At 42.6% G+C, this 15,676-nt stretch overlaps 1 protein-coding gene across 1 annotated transcript in view; it reads left to right on the forward strand.

The window, feature by feature from the left end:
• Positions 1–15,676, forward strand: part of MMS19 (MMS19 cytosolic iron-sulfur assembly component) — a 498,998-nt gene that overhangs the window by 303,078 nt on the left and 180,244 nt on the right. The window contains exons 17-18 of the mRNA XM_085606380.1: positions 3,856–3,953; positions 14,545–14,700. Coding sequence (XP_085462506.1) covers positions 3,856–3,953; positions 14,545–14,700 — 254 coding nt within the window. The remainder of the gene's footprint in view (positions 1–3,855; positions 3,954–14,544; positions 14,701–15,676) is intronic.

The raw sequence follows: 15,676 nt of genomic DNA on the forward strand, positions 1-15,676 counted from the left end.
CTCTTTCTTCTTATACACTCCATCATTTCCCATCATGGCGAAAAACAATCTAAGGATGGAGTGGATGCCCATGCGCACTGTTGTCCAGAGGAGGAGTCACCTATCTCGTGACCAAAAGGCTTCTTCCGAAGACAACCACAACCTGCAATAATCCGAGCCCAACACCAGATGGCGATCTTATCCTAAGTGTGTGGCTCTGCAGCTCTACATGCCAAGAACAGATGCATACTGGTAAGTAGCATATTCCTTCCCAGGGTTATTATTCTGGGTACAGAGTTGCACTGAACAGACTGCGATATGAATCAAAGTTGGGGTTTGACTTCTTCCTCCGTTCCAGTCTTGTGTACCTCCAGAAAAGAGGACTCTGTGAGAGTGGCTTGGCTTAATAAAATAAGCAGCCTTGCGGAGAAGTGTTGGTGCTGTCTGATAAATAGATGGTGACCTCTAGAGAATGTGACTACTGTGCATCAAAATTATAACACCATAGCTGAAAAGTGTGGACACCCTCCTATTTAATGTATAGCATCACCTCTGAGAACGATTGGTCTTGTTGATTTAAAGTACACCAACGATGCAGAGAAATGTTGGCACTCTCCAATAACAGGTCCAGGCTCCTGTTAAGATGTTGATGTAGTGATAAATAAAAAGTATAATACCACTTCTGAGAACTCTTGCACTTACCAATAGAAGTATGTCTATCTGCGCTCCACAAGGCACCCTTCAAAAAGTGTTCTTACTCTCCATAAAAGGTTTAGCAGCCCTGCTCAGAAGCATTGGTACTGTCCTCAAAATAATGCTAATAGAGAAGCCACTTACTCCACCACCTAGAAAGCCATTTGAGATTAGCAGGAAAGAATAAAATGCAACAAAAATACCAATTGAATGCCGTACAACAAAGGCATGCTAGATCTACTGAGAAGAATTGGTGCTCTCAATAAATGCATGGCGACCCTGCTGAACATTGTTGGTAGTTGCAATACATGTTTAGAAGCCCTGCTGAGATGTACTGACACTATCCATGGAAAGTATTGTTGCTCTTCTGTACTTAAATATGTCAACCTTACATATTAGATTTACTGTGAAATGCTACTAATGTTTAATAAGTTTAACATTTCATTTGAGCGTGGCTACCCTGCTGGATAGTGTTGGTGCTGTCTAATAAGTGCAGGGCAGTCCTGCTGGATTGGGCAGTTCCTTTAAAGTGGCACAAAGTTGGTTACACTACAAGCATGAAAATTGTATCTGTTGTCCTGTGAAGTATTTGTGAATTTCAATGTAGTTTTGTTGTTTTATTTACTTTGATACTTGTCATCTCTTAGTTGCTATTTCTTCCGTGTAGATTTACTTATATATATTTTATTAAAGTGTTGTTTCATTGTTATTACATCTTTGATCAAAACCAGTATTTCTATTTTTCCATTTGTCATCGTGTAAAGAAACCTATTAAGCAAGGCACTTGGCTTTGCACGAGATGAATCTTACACAAAGTGGGCCATCATTTAACACCAGTCACTACTGTCCCAATGTCCAGTTAAAACCACCTCCTTTAATATAGGCAGGTACTGCTCAATCCAGCTATACAAATTGATAAGGACGGTAGGAAGGCCACCTTTCCATTGCAGGCTGAGTACCTAATGTGTTTATTAGAAACCACTTGCATTGTCACATTTGATAATGTTGATTTTCCCTGTGACTACCTGCTTTTTCAAGCTGATCAACCAGACACGCGGTAACTTGTCTACAGTGGCCTGTGAATGTGTGTGCAGAGTGAGAAGGAATAGTGCCGGTGATGCAAGGTTGATAAAGGGAAACTGGTACTTAAAAGGCACATACAATATTGGTACCTTTTTAATGCTATGCATAAACTAGCACGTTTCTTACATGCTTAGGAAAGTGGGAAATCCCACTCAGGAGTTTGACATACTCCACAGACTGCAGGCTCTCTAACCGCCTGGTCCTGATTACTGTTAGTTAGCTGCCACTAATTGTCAGTTGTGTCATGTCGTAGTATTTGGGGCAGTTGTATGGTAGTTACCCTTGTCAAATGGCAGTCCGCTTTGGGCAAAAATCATTTTGACAAGAGCCAAGTACCTCACTCGAGTGGTTCCTTTAGACAGTGCCTGAAATGGAATTCTAGATATTCTGGAACTCATTATCCTAGAGCAGCTATTTACTACTGAAAGGTGCCAAAACTCGGATTAAAAGTATTGAATCAATGCCGATTAGTGTTGTTTTCCCATCTAACTTAAAGAAGTGTAAGTACATTCCCATTTAAATAACTGCTTTACAGAAATCTTGTACAGTATAATCCATGGAATTCTTGACAACTGTCTATTGTGCAGAAAAACACACTATGGCAGTCAGAATTGTTCAGATTTTTTTTAATGCAGCTCTCAATACTGCACTTCAACCTTTCTTTTTAAGCAGTTGAATAGTGTTCATTTCATGCCTCGGAGGCGTGAACTGGGATTGCCTGGATCCAAACTCATGATTCACATATCACTGTATATCTTAGCAGCAAGCGTTTAACGCACAGGCCTTCCTGCTATAAAGTTAGTAACAGAGCAGCACTGGTGTACTTCCTCAGTGGAATCACACGCTGCAACACTCCTTGAAAGAAAGCAATCATGGCTTTCAAGTAGCTTGTGCTGTAGCAGCTGCAAATAATCTCTTGAAGCTTTTGTAGCCTTACTGGGGAGTGGGCAAGGCTGTGCTTAAACAGATCTGCCTGTAACGGAAACCAGTTAGCTACAAGGTAGCTGTCATGTGCCAGGCTCAATCAGTCTCTCGGAGGTTTGGTCACACTATACATGGCGCATACTCATCTGCCTTCCAGCTTAGTCCGAGGCTGAGCTTCTCCTCGCTGTCGCCACATAGAGAGAATTGGTTGCTCATGACTAATTAGGAGTGAAGGGTGGAAGCCCTAGTCTTGGGTCTTACAACTTGGTATATCAGGGTGGTAGATAGCTTAGTTATTTCAGTACCTGTTCTGGATATCTTTGTAAGTTCTCCAGGAAACTGTTTCAGGTCCTTAAAAGGCCCAGAGATCTGATATGCCATCACACCACACCAAGCTGTGCCCTGATTGCTAACGTGACATTGCCTGTATGTAGCCTGCGGCAGTTCACAGACCGTAATACACCAACAGGCTTCACGGCCCCATAATTAGACATACTGCCAGACCAGAGGACAGTCTCTTACCGCTGTTGCACCGGGACCAGTGGTTGTGGCAACATACTGACAGAATACACTTTACCTACCAGGACAGACCTGAATCTACTCTATCCAAGTCCAAGCTTAACAGTGCCAGGGGGCAAAAAATATGTTGGCTGTTGTTCCATATAAAGTAAATGGAATATTGTTATATCAATGTAGATCTAACATGAATAAAGTCTTTGGACCCAGCACCACATGTTCAATGTGTACTCTATTCTATGAAATACCAAAATTGCTACACTTGCATTTACAAACCACAACTATTCTGACATTATCCATATATTAATCGGTTCAACCACTTTATACCAATATGTATACTTTAATCTAAGGTGAAAACAAATTTAAAATCGATGCCATTCACCAGCTGGGTTATTATCTGATGTGGCAATGCTATAATGTTTATTGTGATGTGGATGGACATGTATGTGTAATGTCCTGTTGCCCCCCTAGGCAGTAACAGTTTTTATTACGTAATGGTAATCTGGTAGGATCATTTAATGAAGGTATGGGTTTTAATATATTAGTAAGAATTATTGTACTACATTTTTATAAAAACATGTATACAAACATTTCAGTGGGTTTTATATCCCAAATGCAGGTAAAACACTATATCTTAATAATTGCACTTTCTTCTCGCAGTTCAGCAGCAATAGAGGCATCTGGGTCGCTGGCTAGATTACATCCATCAGCCTTTGCCAACAAAATGGTGCCAGTGCTTTCAGACGACCAAGACACAGGTTTGATTCTTTAAAACTGCTAATTTTAGTTAAAGTTCATTTCGGAGATGTAGATAAAATGTGACACACAGTACTAGTTCTACTTTTTAGGTCTCGCCTATCTGCCAGCTTTTACCTGTCTATAGATGAAAGCCTCTTGTAGATCATTCCAGTAACTTAACAGTGACCTTAGAGCATGCCCATTACTTTCCATTGGTTGAGTTTGTCACTCTGATTTGCTTGCCTTCTTCTTGTGTTTGCCCCACCTTTTGAGAATATTTTCTTTACCATTCTTTTGATTGGCTATCCTTCCAATGCTTACACTTAGGGGACTACTTTTTTCTTCATCATTCACTACTCCTTTTTTCTTTACAATTCAGTACTTCCTTGAGAGTGCATGTGCTTTCTTGCTCTCTTGCTTGTGTGATGCTCCACCACCTCACACCCCCTAAATGCCTGTCATCCGTTCTCTCTGTCACTTCCTTATGCAGCTTTGGCTGTAAAAGCACAACAACAAGCATAGTTTTTCCAGGGTATGACTAAAGAGCAGATTTTAAGTGCTATCTTTGTTTAATCTCTTACATTACACATATTGAATGAGAGAACAGGCCCTGGGGCACTAAAGATTGTATGGCCATGTTGGAGATACCTACTGCTGCACCCACTCACTGGTGCTTTAGGCAGAAGGTGTAATGTGCATGACTGGCCCATAAACCTGCTACACAGGCAGCTGCAGTGGACAAGATGACCAGAGCATGTATCCGTCCCAAGTCCTGTAGAAAGGAAACTAGGCCTTGGAAAGCATTTTCCTTTGAACATCCTTACTCTTTCTAAATTCTGTACCTGAGTGAAAAGTTTTTGAAAAATAAACCATATCATTTTTATAAAGATTGAAAATATTGAGCTCAGTATAGTTTTGAGAAACATTAAACTGTGTTTGCTTTTCCTTCATTATTTTGAAATGCTTTTATTTTTACTTTTTAGAACAATACTTTACAGACCTGCTTTGGCAAAATGAATAGCCTAGTACGCTCGTTATAAAAATGAGAACTATTGGCCTTGCCAATGTTTGTTCAGTTGTGTGCTAGTACCAGCGTCTCAGCTATTTAATTCTTTAACAGCTTTGTTGTGTTCCCTCCCATACATTGCCTGCCATTCTTTTATCATCTGGAAAAGAGGTTTATACGGGGGAGGACATAGAACAACAAGGATATCATTATGTGCACTGATCCATGTTTCAGTAATTTAAGACCCATATTCTGCCACCTTGGCATTCTTGAGCATGCCCCTTTGCACGCATATGTGCCTTGTCCGGGGTCCACACAGATCCACATCAATGTCCTGATTGCCCTTTTTGCTTTTGTTCTCTTTCAGCAGTGCAAAACCGCTTATACCTGCATATGAATGTACAGCTTGTTTTCCAGCAAACTAAATCTATCTCCCCCTTGCGACTCTTTTCAATGGGATCATTTTTTTCTCAATTTATAGTTCTCATCTGACACCATTACTTCTTTGCTAAACCTTTCTAATCTTTACTGTGTCTTTGTCCATTAAGAGCATTATTTTGTCACCAAATTAAGTCTCATCATCCTTGAAAACTTGTAGCATCATTTTCAGATTTTGCTCTTGTGGAAGTTTAATTATTTTCCTCCCGTTTTCCTGACTTTTCACAGCTGACATGTCATTTTGAGTCAAATAATTTTTTCAAAGTACTTATCTACCAGTTGCTTAGGTGGTTGGGAAGATGTGCGTGAGTTCTTCTGTCTGGCTGCTACTCCTTTCGTGGTCATTTCAAGAATCCGAAAGGAACAGTTGGATACTACTCCGTGTCCAGATTCTTTTGTATTGAAAATATCCCAAGTGAAGGCTGGAACTCCAGCAGTCATAATACAAGCTGCCAGCATGCGTATGGGTGGCAGTTGTATTTAATTTTCTCTCATGGAATTGCATGACTTGGCATTGCATCACATTACCTAGTACGTAGATGGCACACCTCATTTAAGCTCATGAGTTCTGCTTTCTGATGTAAGGGCACCTGAATGCCCCTTGGAACCAGATCATATTGTTCAAAAGGCCACACATATTTTAATCTACGTGTCTTCATTCTTTGTTTTGCCTACAGACTACTTTATCTGGTAGGTGTTGAAGACCTAATGCATACAATACAATTCATCTAGTAGGCTTTGAGTTGTTTATTTCATTTTCTCATTAAAGTGCTTCAATTACTCTTCTATGTTTGTCCCGCCACTGGAGCAAAGCTGTGTTTCTAAATGAATGAGTTGTATTCTTCCACTGCTTACAATTTTTCTTTCTTTCAGCACTCCATGGGTGTGCATATGTTTTTTCTCTCTCTCTCGGGTACCTACTTTGTTTGACATATTTACACCCCTCCCCCTTTTCCTCTGTGCATGCCCCCCCCCCCGTTACTGCAATCCCCCAGCCTCTTGCTTCCTCTGTTGTGCACTGCTCCAGGGCTGCTCACTTCTTTCTTTTCACACTTCCACATGCTATTTGTATTTTTAGCTATAGCCTAGAGGCAGCGCAAATGTGCTGCTCTGCGAGGCATGCAGTTATGGAGTATGCACTTGAAGCTCCACCCACTCTCCACCCATATATCTCATTGGCTTGTGTCATTGCTTGTTGTAAATGCTGGCTTCTGATTCATAAATAGTCTTGTTAAGCCCTCTTTAGTACCGCCTGTTCTTCATTTGTAACCACCCATGGCGACTGGCCTTTTTACTTCGGTTGTTACACGGTACCTGTTATTTAGTCTGTAAGCACTATTTTCTTTATTGAGTTTCTCTTACTGCAGGCAGGACATGCACTGCTTCAGCTGGAACTGCTTGTGTTTTTTTAAGCAACACGCCGTAATTTATCTTATGTGTTTTTAAATTAACAGTATGGGTCCCCTCTTTCTCCTTAACCAGGGCGCCCACTTTCAATCACATGGGCACCGTCTTTCAAGAACAACACAGGCACCCACTTCCACTTTAACACCGGCGCCCGCTTTTACTGTCACCCGGGTGCCTGCTTTCAATAACAACGCGGGCGCCCGCTTTCACTTTAACCCGGGTGCCTGCTTTCACATGCTCCCCCACCCCAATCTTTCTACTTTGCTAGCAGCATTCCGTATGGCCGGCTGCTTTTAAAAGCCCAGCATTATCTCAGTCCCCCACCCAACCTGTCGCTGTTTAATCTCGCTCCGTCGCCCTCGTGTCTGTTCCCCCCCCCCCCCCCCCCCCCCCCCATCCCCACCAACCAGACCTAAATCCCCTCCTCCTCCACAAGACCGTCTACGGTGCCTCTATCCTTGCTTGTTTTCCATGTCATGAGTGATCATCCCTGCCTCATGTTTACTTTTCATTTGGATACTTACTTCATGATTTTTCACACTGCTCGCCACCACTTAAATGTTTTTATCACTTGACTACACACTATACTGGTTTCATAAAGAGACAACAACCGCAGATGCCCTGCCTTTGTATGTAGGAGTGGTTAACTTAATAGCAGCTGCCCAAAGCTTCCTGTGGTTTTGAGATGGCGAGCCTTACTCGAGTGATAAGGGCTTGTGTCTGTATCTTTGTGGCTTCTGCAGAATGTTGCCAGGCAGGGCATGCCTATTTATATGCCTGTTATACTTTATTGGGTGCATACTACTCTGTGTCCCGAATAGCCTGTCCCTGTGTTTGTTAGTGGAGCATTGAGGCCTGACATGAATTAAAATTGGAATCTCTGAGTAATAGAAACTTACTAAAGTAGAGCACAAGTGGAGGAAAAGATGGTGCTTATTAAAATCGAGTTAAGCAAAAAAAACTATTTAACCAAGGCCAGAATATACTCAGTACATCTTTATTCTTATTTAAATTTCTTTTATCTACTATGAAATACTTTTGCTTACAAAAAATGATTTTGCGGTATGTGAAATAAGTATTTGTCTTGTGTTTAAACCACAAGTAAAATATGTTGGATATATGATGTAAGCAGGTATAGTAAGACCCACATCAGTCATACTTTGAATGGCAGCTAAAAACAGCGTCATGTGCACGTCAAAATTCCATGCCACACACAGTTAAAATTCATGCATTTCAGTGGTGGCTACTGTTGGCCAGGAAGATAAACTAGATTGTACTGTTAATTCCTCTTTAAAGACAAGCATTTGCAATGCAATAGGTCTCGTATTTACGCGAGTTTGAGCTATTGGCATTGGAAATGACAATGCCTTTTATTTATGTTTTGGTTTTTAAAACATAAATAAAAGGCATTGTCATTTACAATGCCAATAGCTTAAACTCGCGTAAATACGAGACCTATTGCATTGCAAATGCTTGTTTTAATTGTAGCATTCTGAAATTGCTATAGGCCATGTTGAAACAGTAAATAAATAAAATGCCAAAGTGACTGCCGTGCATCATGTGTATGCATCAGATGCTGCCCATGTCGCCCCTCCCCACACCCTAGCCATTCTCCGTCTCCCCCACCCCCACCCACCCACCTAACGCTGTCACGCATCGGCTGCCAATTTGGAATTTGTTTAGGCAAACAACTATATCCAAACCCAGTAACTTGCTTTTTAAAAGCAAGAATTCTTGCTTAGTTAATGCTTTATTAATGTTCTTTTACAGCATGATCCAAAGTCCCTTAGGATTTAATATCTGCAACAAATGCAAATATTATGTCAAAAACTGACTTCCTTTTCCATTGTTAATGTTGTTGGCAGTCCAGCTTGCTGGCAGATAAGGTGATGCTTGCCTCAGTGTGAACTCAAATGCCATACACTTATAAAAGAGAACATTTGTGAATTGGCATAGGATGGTGTAATGGTTCTTAAACAATCAACATTCAATCAAATTTGCAAACACAACCACTGTAACCAAAGACTAATGGAAAGTAACTGTAAGTCAAACGCTTGCAGAAGAAGTCTCATAGAGAGAAAGAAAAGCCACTCAACAGACCCATAAAAAATAAGCGCATGTGCCCAAAGATTTTCTTGGAGCCAGTTGTCGACTGATAGACTTCTTGAACACCAAGGCTATCTTTTCTTGATTGCACCTCCTGCATCTTTCTCCCCCAACTGTACACTTCCTGTCTTGTTATTTCACTTTTGCAAGTTCTTTTTCATCTCTGATTTCTCCATTTCTAGCTGTTTTCCTATTTCTTTGGGTCAAAGTGTGTGATGAAAAATAAATCTCTGTCCACACCACCAGCAACCGCCGGCACAAATTAATCACTGACCACAACCGCTCTGTTTTTTGTTTTCACCCATGCCATACTTCTCCCATTTTCACTTTTAAAGGGCACATTCCTGTTTGGCAACAAGGCCGATTCGGCGCTTGAGCGCTTTAAGCTGAGTAGGGCACCCTTTCAACTACTTTCTGAAAAAGGACAAATTCAAGACGCTCATGTTGGCTCAGGTCCTGTCGACCGAATCCTTGAGAATTGATGTTAGCACTGGACTTGCAGGAAACATAGTTCCACATTTTCGTCCTGTTGGCCCGCAGACATTAACTGCAGTTAACGTGGGCCATGAACATCTTCAGTCCTGTGTTTTACCAGTGACCCTAGGGTGTTCACGAAAGTGGTAGCAGTGGTTGCAGCCCATTTGCAGAGATCAGGGTCCCAGACTTTACCCCTACTTCAACAACTGGCTGTTGAAGGCAGGCTCACCCAAGGCATTCGTCTCCAACCTCCTGACTACAGCAGACCTCCAGCTTCCGCTGGGGCTCACTATAAACATGCTGAAGTCGCACCTGGCTCCCTCTGCGATGCTCCTTTTCATCAGAGCCATTCTCAACACAGTGCAGTTCTGCTGCGAGTCCAGGATATTCAGGCTATGATTCCGATATTTCAACCTTCATCATGGATTTCCGTGGGACTGACTCTGAGCTTGGTTGGCCTCATGGCCTCCTGCTGGTAAACATGCCCACTGGCATATGCGGGATCTGCAGTGGGACCTGAAGTCCCAGTGAGCACAGCCTCAGGAAAATCTCTCTGACCTCGTCCAGATATCGGAGGGAACTGCAAAAAATCTGCAGTTTGTCTGACGAACTGTGATTGGGTCAGCCGCAGACCCCTCACCCTTCTCCACCCAGGGCTCTCACAGTGATGACAGATGTCTCACTCCATGTTTGGGGCGGCCATCTGGGAAAGGTGGAGATCAGAGGACTATGGTCTCTGGCGGAGTATGAGCTCCACATCAACTTGTTGGAGTTGAGAGTAGTTCGCTTGGCATTGAAAGCCTTCCTTCCATCCATCAAGGCAAGGCTGTTCAGGTGTTCACGGACAACACTACCGCCATGTGGTGCTCCAGCAAACTCCTGGCTGGATCTCTGAACATCAGGGTGGATGAACTCAGCTGTCGATGCTTTGTGGATCATGAATGGCGTTTCCATGCGGAGATGGTGCAAAGTATCTTCCGCAACTGGGGAATCCCTTAGTTAGATCTATTCGACACTGCTGAGCACACGCAACATTAGCACTTCTGCACTTCTTTCTAAGGCAGCACTCGCACCTAGAATAATTTAGTCTCAAGAGGGACTCTGGACTCCTGTACACTTTTAGGCCAATACCACTCATGCCCCAATTTCTGAAGAAAATCAGGACAGACCGGGCCCAAGTCATCCTAGTGGCTCTGAATTGGGCATTGAGTGTATGGTATCCCAAACTCCTGAGCATTGGTCCTCCGATCATGTTGCACCTTTGGGAAGATCACTTGTCGCAGCAACAGGGCAGGGTCCTACACCCAAACCTGCACACGCTCTGTCTTAATGTGTGGTGATTGAGCTGCGGCAGTGTAAACTCTTCGATCTCCCTCTCGAAGTCCTTGAGGTCATCGAGGCAGCCAGGCATACATCTCGAAAAACTGTATACTCCTGCTGTGGGGGACAAGCTTGTGGCTTTGTGCGCTGGAAAACATGTTGAACCACTATCTGAACCCTTGTCTGAAGTGTTGTTTCTTTTCTCTTTAGCCCTAAAGGACTTGCTCTGGAAACAGTTAAGGGTTATCTTTCTGCCATCTCCGCTTTATTGCAGTTGCTGAATCAACCCTCCGTGTTTAAGTTACCCGTTGCGAAATTTTTTCTGAAATGTCTTCAGCGTATATTTTCTCCCAAACCTTAGGTTATGCCCCAGTGGGACCTTAATTAGGTTTTAATCTACTCAATGTGTTCCCCCTTTGAATCCATCTGTAGCTTCCCTTCAAGACTTTTTACGATCAAGACAGTCTTCTTGGTGGCCATCACATCGGCCTGGAGGGTCAGCGAGCTACATGCTCTTTATGTTAACACTTCCTTCGCTAGCGTCTTCCCAGACAAACTGCTTTTCCGAACCCATGCCTCTTTTCTGCCAAAGGTGACGACACCTTGCCACGTCGGCCAAAACATCACGCTTCTCAGAGACTCCACCGCTTGGACCCAAAAAGGGCAATGTTGTTCAATATCGATTGCACCAAATAACACTGGGTGGACGATTAACTCTTTGATTGGTTCTTTGAAGCAAAGAAGGGAAAAGCAGTGCAGAAACGGACCATCTCCAGATGGATTGTACTCTGCATTAGCCAAGAAGCAAAACCCTGAGGGCTTGTGGGCTCATCTACCAGAGACCAAGCTGCAACTATTGCATTAGCTTGTGGAGTTTCTGACCTGGACATTTTTCAAGTTGCTACGTAGGCATCCTTGCACACGTTTACAAAAACTACTGACTTGACAGTCAGGTCCGTCATGACAAGTCCTCCAGAACCTTTTGGTCTGAAACAATTAACGGACCCACCAGTAGAAAGGTATTGCTCTGGTATCTATTCCAAGGTAAGGAATATGCGGCTAGAAGTCTCTGCAATGTCTTATCTGTTAGAGAGACTATATCTAGCTGAAGATTCCTTACCATCTCTCCCATCCTCCTCTTCTCTGAACCTGGTTTCTCTACCTAAAAAGGTCCCTGCAGGCCTTTAGTATCTGCACACTGGTCAATGAGCCTTCTGACGTCGCTCCTTGCTCCTGGCACGGAAATAGACATGTAAAGAAACTGATGTTAGCTTGTTAGGGTGGCGCCTATATAGGCACCACTGATGCCGCTTACAACGCTGACGCTGAAACGTTTGACGCCACCTACTCGCATGCAGGGGTGTTGTTCTTGGTTTTCTGGATTCAATCTGACGCTCAGAAAATATTCAAAGGTAAGGAATCTGCAGCTAGATAGTGTCTACCAGTTAATGCATTACCAAAGGTAAGAAACGTGTTCATCAGACCCAGCAAACACAATTTGGGAGTGAGGTATAGTTGTTTCCCACTAAATTCTCTAATGTGCTCTAGTATGTCTTCCCATCATTGGTTAATATAGTCACATTCCCATACCATATGAAATATCCTTAGTTGAAGGTGGTCTTTCAGTCAATAAAATGCTTTTCTCCTCCATTCGATTACAATACAGTGTCTCTCTACACCAACAGTACCAATTACTGTTTTACATCAATAATCCGAAGCAGCTTGCATCCCGCAGCTATACAGGCTAGCAGTGGACATATAAATTTGGGCTTTTGACTGTGACCTTTAGTTGTCCATGATCATCTAACTTGGATACAGTCTACATACAGATAGATGTCATAGGCTGACATGTGCCCTTCACGCTTGGGAGCTGCATGCAGCGTGGATAATGCAGTTTCGATCCAAATCTTCAGGGTAAATACTACATGTAACCTCTTTACCACTTGGACGGTCAAATTGGCTTTGCCAGCCTATTTCTGGATGCTTTCTCTAAAGTACTTCAGGAGTGTCCGGTAATTGTTGTTACTTTGGTTCTTGGACCTCCTGAAACTGGTGGAAGGAAAGTAAAAAAAATATTTTTATCTCGATGCAGAACTTGGGGCTTATATGGTTTCAAAATACTGGTTGCAGCTTGCGACCGGTGAACATTTTTAAGAACCACCCAATGCATCACTAGGTCATTTTATAAAATCAGAATCCTAGTAGGGCTCAATCCAACGTATCCTCATGCATATTAATAAGGTAAGTCGCAAATTCCGAATCTCTACTATTCATTGGCATCATAGGGATGGTTGTCTTCTGGAGTCCGCAGAGCACTATGTCTGATACTGCTTTAAATAAGGCACCCCTTTTTTAAATGCAGTTATTTTTCTTTAAAGGAAAATGGTATGCATTTACAAAGAAAAAACAAAAGTTTTACAAACTTTTTTTCAGGAGTAAGCAGTAGTCACATGGACACCTGCCTACTCCCAATTTTTTTCCCCCAATATTCACAAAGGAGAAGGGGTCCCTTGGGGCTCCTTTTCCGTTGGTGAATGGGTTACCATTACCCTTGTGTAGTTTGTAAAATATTTGTTTTGTGACCAGATTTCGATCGCAGAACATTAATACATACCTAAAGGAATAGGTTTCTGAAAGGGACGCCCTACACACACCCCTTACAAATACGGATTCAGTATGGTTTCCTAAACTCATTCAACTATTTTGAAAACATCTTCCAAATCATTAAATGAGCTTAGTACATTTGAGGAAAGGGTTAGTACATTTGAGAAAAGGGTTTTAGCATTTGCTGGTTTACTGAATCAGAGGATTCAAAACCTAAATCCCTTTGTACATCTGGCCCTAGTTACCAGATAAAATACATTACATATCAGAAACAGGTTGACACAATGAAGAAAAGATTAAGGACACCATTATATAAAATGGACAAATAGAACCTCCACTCAGTCCTGAAGATGTTCATGATATACTACCTAAAAGGGACCGAAATGTCAACAGATAAATCATTAGTAATGTGGATACCTCTTTCAGGAATCCTTTTGAAAGCCTCTGTAGAAACCTCTTGTATATCACCCTCAATGAGATATCCGCCTTCTTGTGTTATACTGTTGTCAGTGTTTATTTCATATCTTGTTTTATATAAAATGGTTGCTCTTTGGGTGGGGGCCAGATAGGGTTATTATAGCAAATTAAGAATTAGATATTTTTGTACAATAAATAAAAAACATTTTTGGATTTGGTATTTGGCTCTCGCTCTTTATATTTCTTCTACATCCCTCGCGATTTGAATGAATGTATTATTGGCAGCATTTGATATTTTTTTCTATTAATATGCATATATATGACTGATTTGTTGCCCAAGGGGCGCTTTCTTTGCGTTGTTGTATTGGTTACCTCACCCCATGTTGTCATTGCAGGGTACACCCCATAGTTTGTTTTCAGTAGATAATGATTAATCAGTATACATCAGATGCCTATACCTAGTTTGGTGTTAATACTTTTCTAAGGCATGTCAGACTTGAGGACACCAGTTTGTGTATCCAAGTTTCCTGCAAAATAAATAACTTCAAGTTCCTGACTGCACATGAGTGTGTTGTACTTTTAGGACAAAGTAATGATGGCAAATATGGTTACTCAGACGTTTTTGATGACTGCAGTGTTCCTTTATAACCTGTGGGATGTTACTTTTGGTGTTGCAATAAGAACGCACCTACTTACTTTCCTGTTGGTCTTTAGTTTCTGTAAGTGTGCTTGCTATAAGCCCTCATATATCAATTCCTATGTGTTGCACTTTTTTGCAGTTGTTCACTGTTTGCTGCCTATAAAATAATTAAAAATAGTGTTTCTTATGCCTGCAGAAACAATGGAGACTTGCCAGAACGAAGACTCTGCACCATTTCAGCATTCTTTGAGGCAGCGCCGTCTTGAAGCACTGTCTGGTGTATCCACACACCCCAGTATCGTGAAAGAAACAGTGCCTGTCCTACTGCGCTACATGCATGCGACACACAATGGTAAGTGTGAAATAAATTGGGGTACCTGTCATGCAAAGAAAATACAGCAAAGGTTTGGGTCATTGCAGAACTCTGCCCTCCTAATAACTTTGATAGCTGGGCAGGTTCCAGTGGGGTTTTTGTAGAGAGAATCAGCTCGGGGGTAAATGTTTCTAAAACCAAGAAGATGCCCCTCAGGACAGATTCATATTTAGCGCAATATATTCTGTCACGGTTAAAAATATCATGATCAAGACTTTTGTTCACTTGGGTGCTAAGGTGGTTGCATCAAGCTTGTTGAATTGCCCTATTGCTATGACTAAGGTGGCACTGAGCTGTGTATTGTCATAAGATTTATGTTTAAAACGTTTTTATTGAAACAAAAACAAACCATGGGGGAGGGGGATAGGAGGTCAGGATACATGGAATACAGTCAAAGAAAAAGGGTGCAACTCCAGAGGGTTGGCAATAGGTAGCGCAGTAAGTCAGGGGGAAAAACACAGTAGATGAAGGCTAGAAATACAAGCTATGGAACCCCGCCCGCGCATCCGACACCCCAAATCTAAGCAATGAAAGCCATCAGCAACTCAACAGAACACAATCCCCCCCCCCCATCCCCCATCCTCCCAGTAACGAAACCCCCCCCCCCCCCCCGTCCTATGGTCCCGCACCAGAGTAATCCTCACCAGGAAGCCCCGCACCCCCCCCCCCCCCCCCCTCCCTGGGAGGTCCCCGCCTCACATGTAAACTAGTCCGCCGGGGTCACCGGCGGCGTCAGCCTGAGAAGCCTAAGATACCTCGGGCAGGTGAGCTCCCGGAATTCAGTGGACAGCAGCGCTAGAAAGGGTTGCCACAGCTCTTCAAATTGGTCTATCTCCCCCGCAACCGTAAGCGACAGCTTCTCCATCCCCAGCACATGCCAAAGCCTATGCAACCAACCGGTGATGGAGGGGACGGTGGCTGTGCGCCAGTGGATTAGAATGTTCTGAACCGCAGA

This window comes from Triturus cristatus, chromosome 1_2, assembly GCF_964204655.1.
Source record: "Triturus cristatus chromosome 1_2, aTriCri1.1, whole genome shotgun sequence".
Taxonomy (NCBI): Eukaryota; Metazoa; Chordata; class Amphibia; order Caudata; family Salamandridae; genus Triturus; species Triturus cristatus.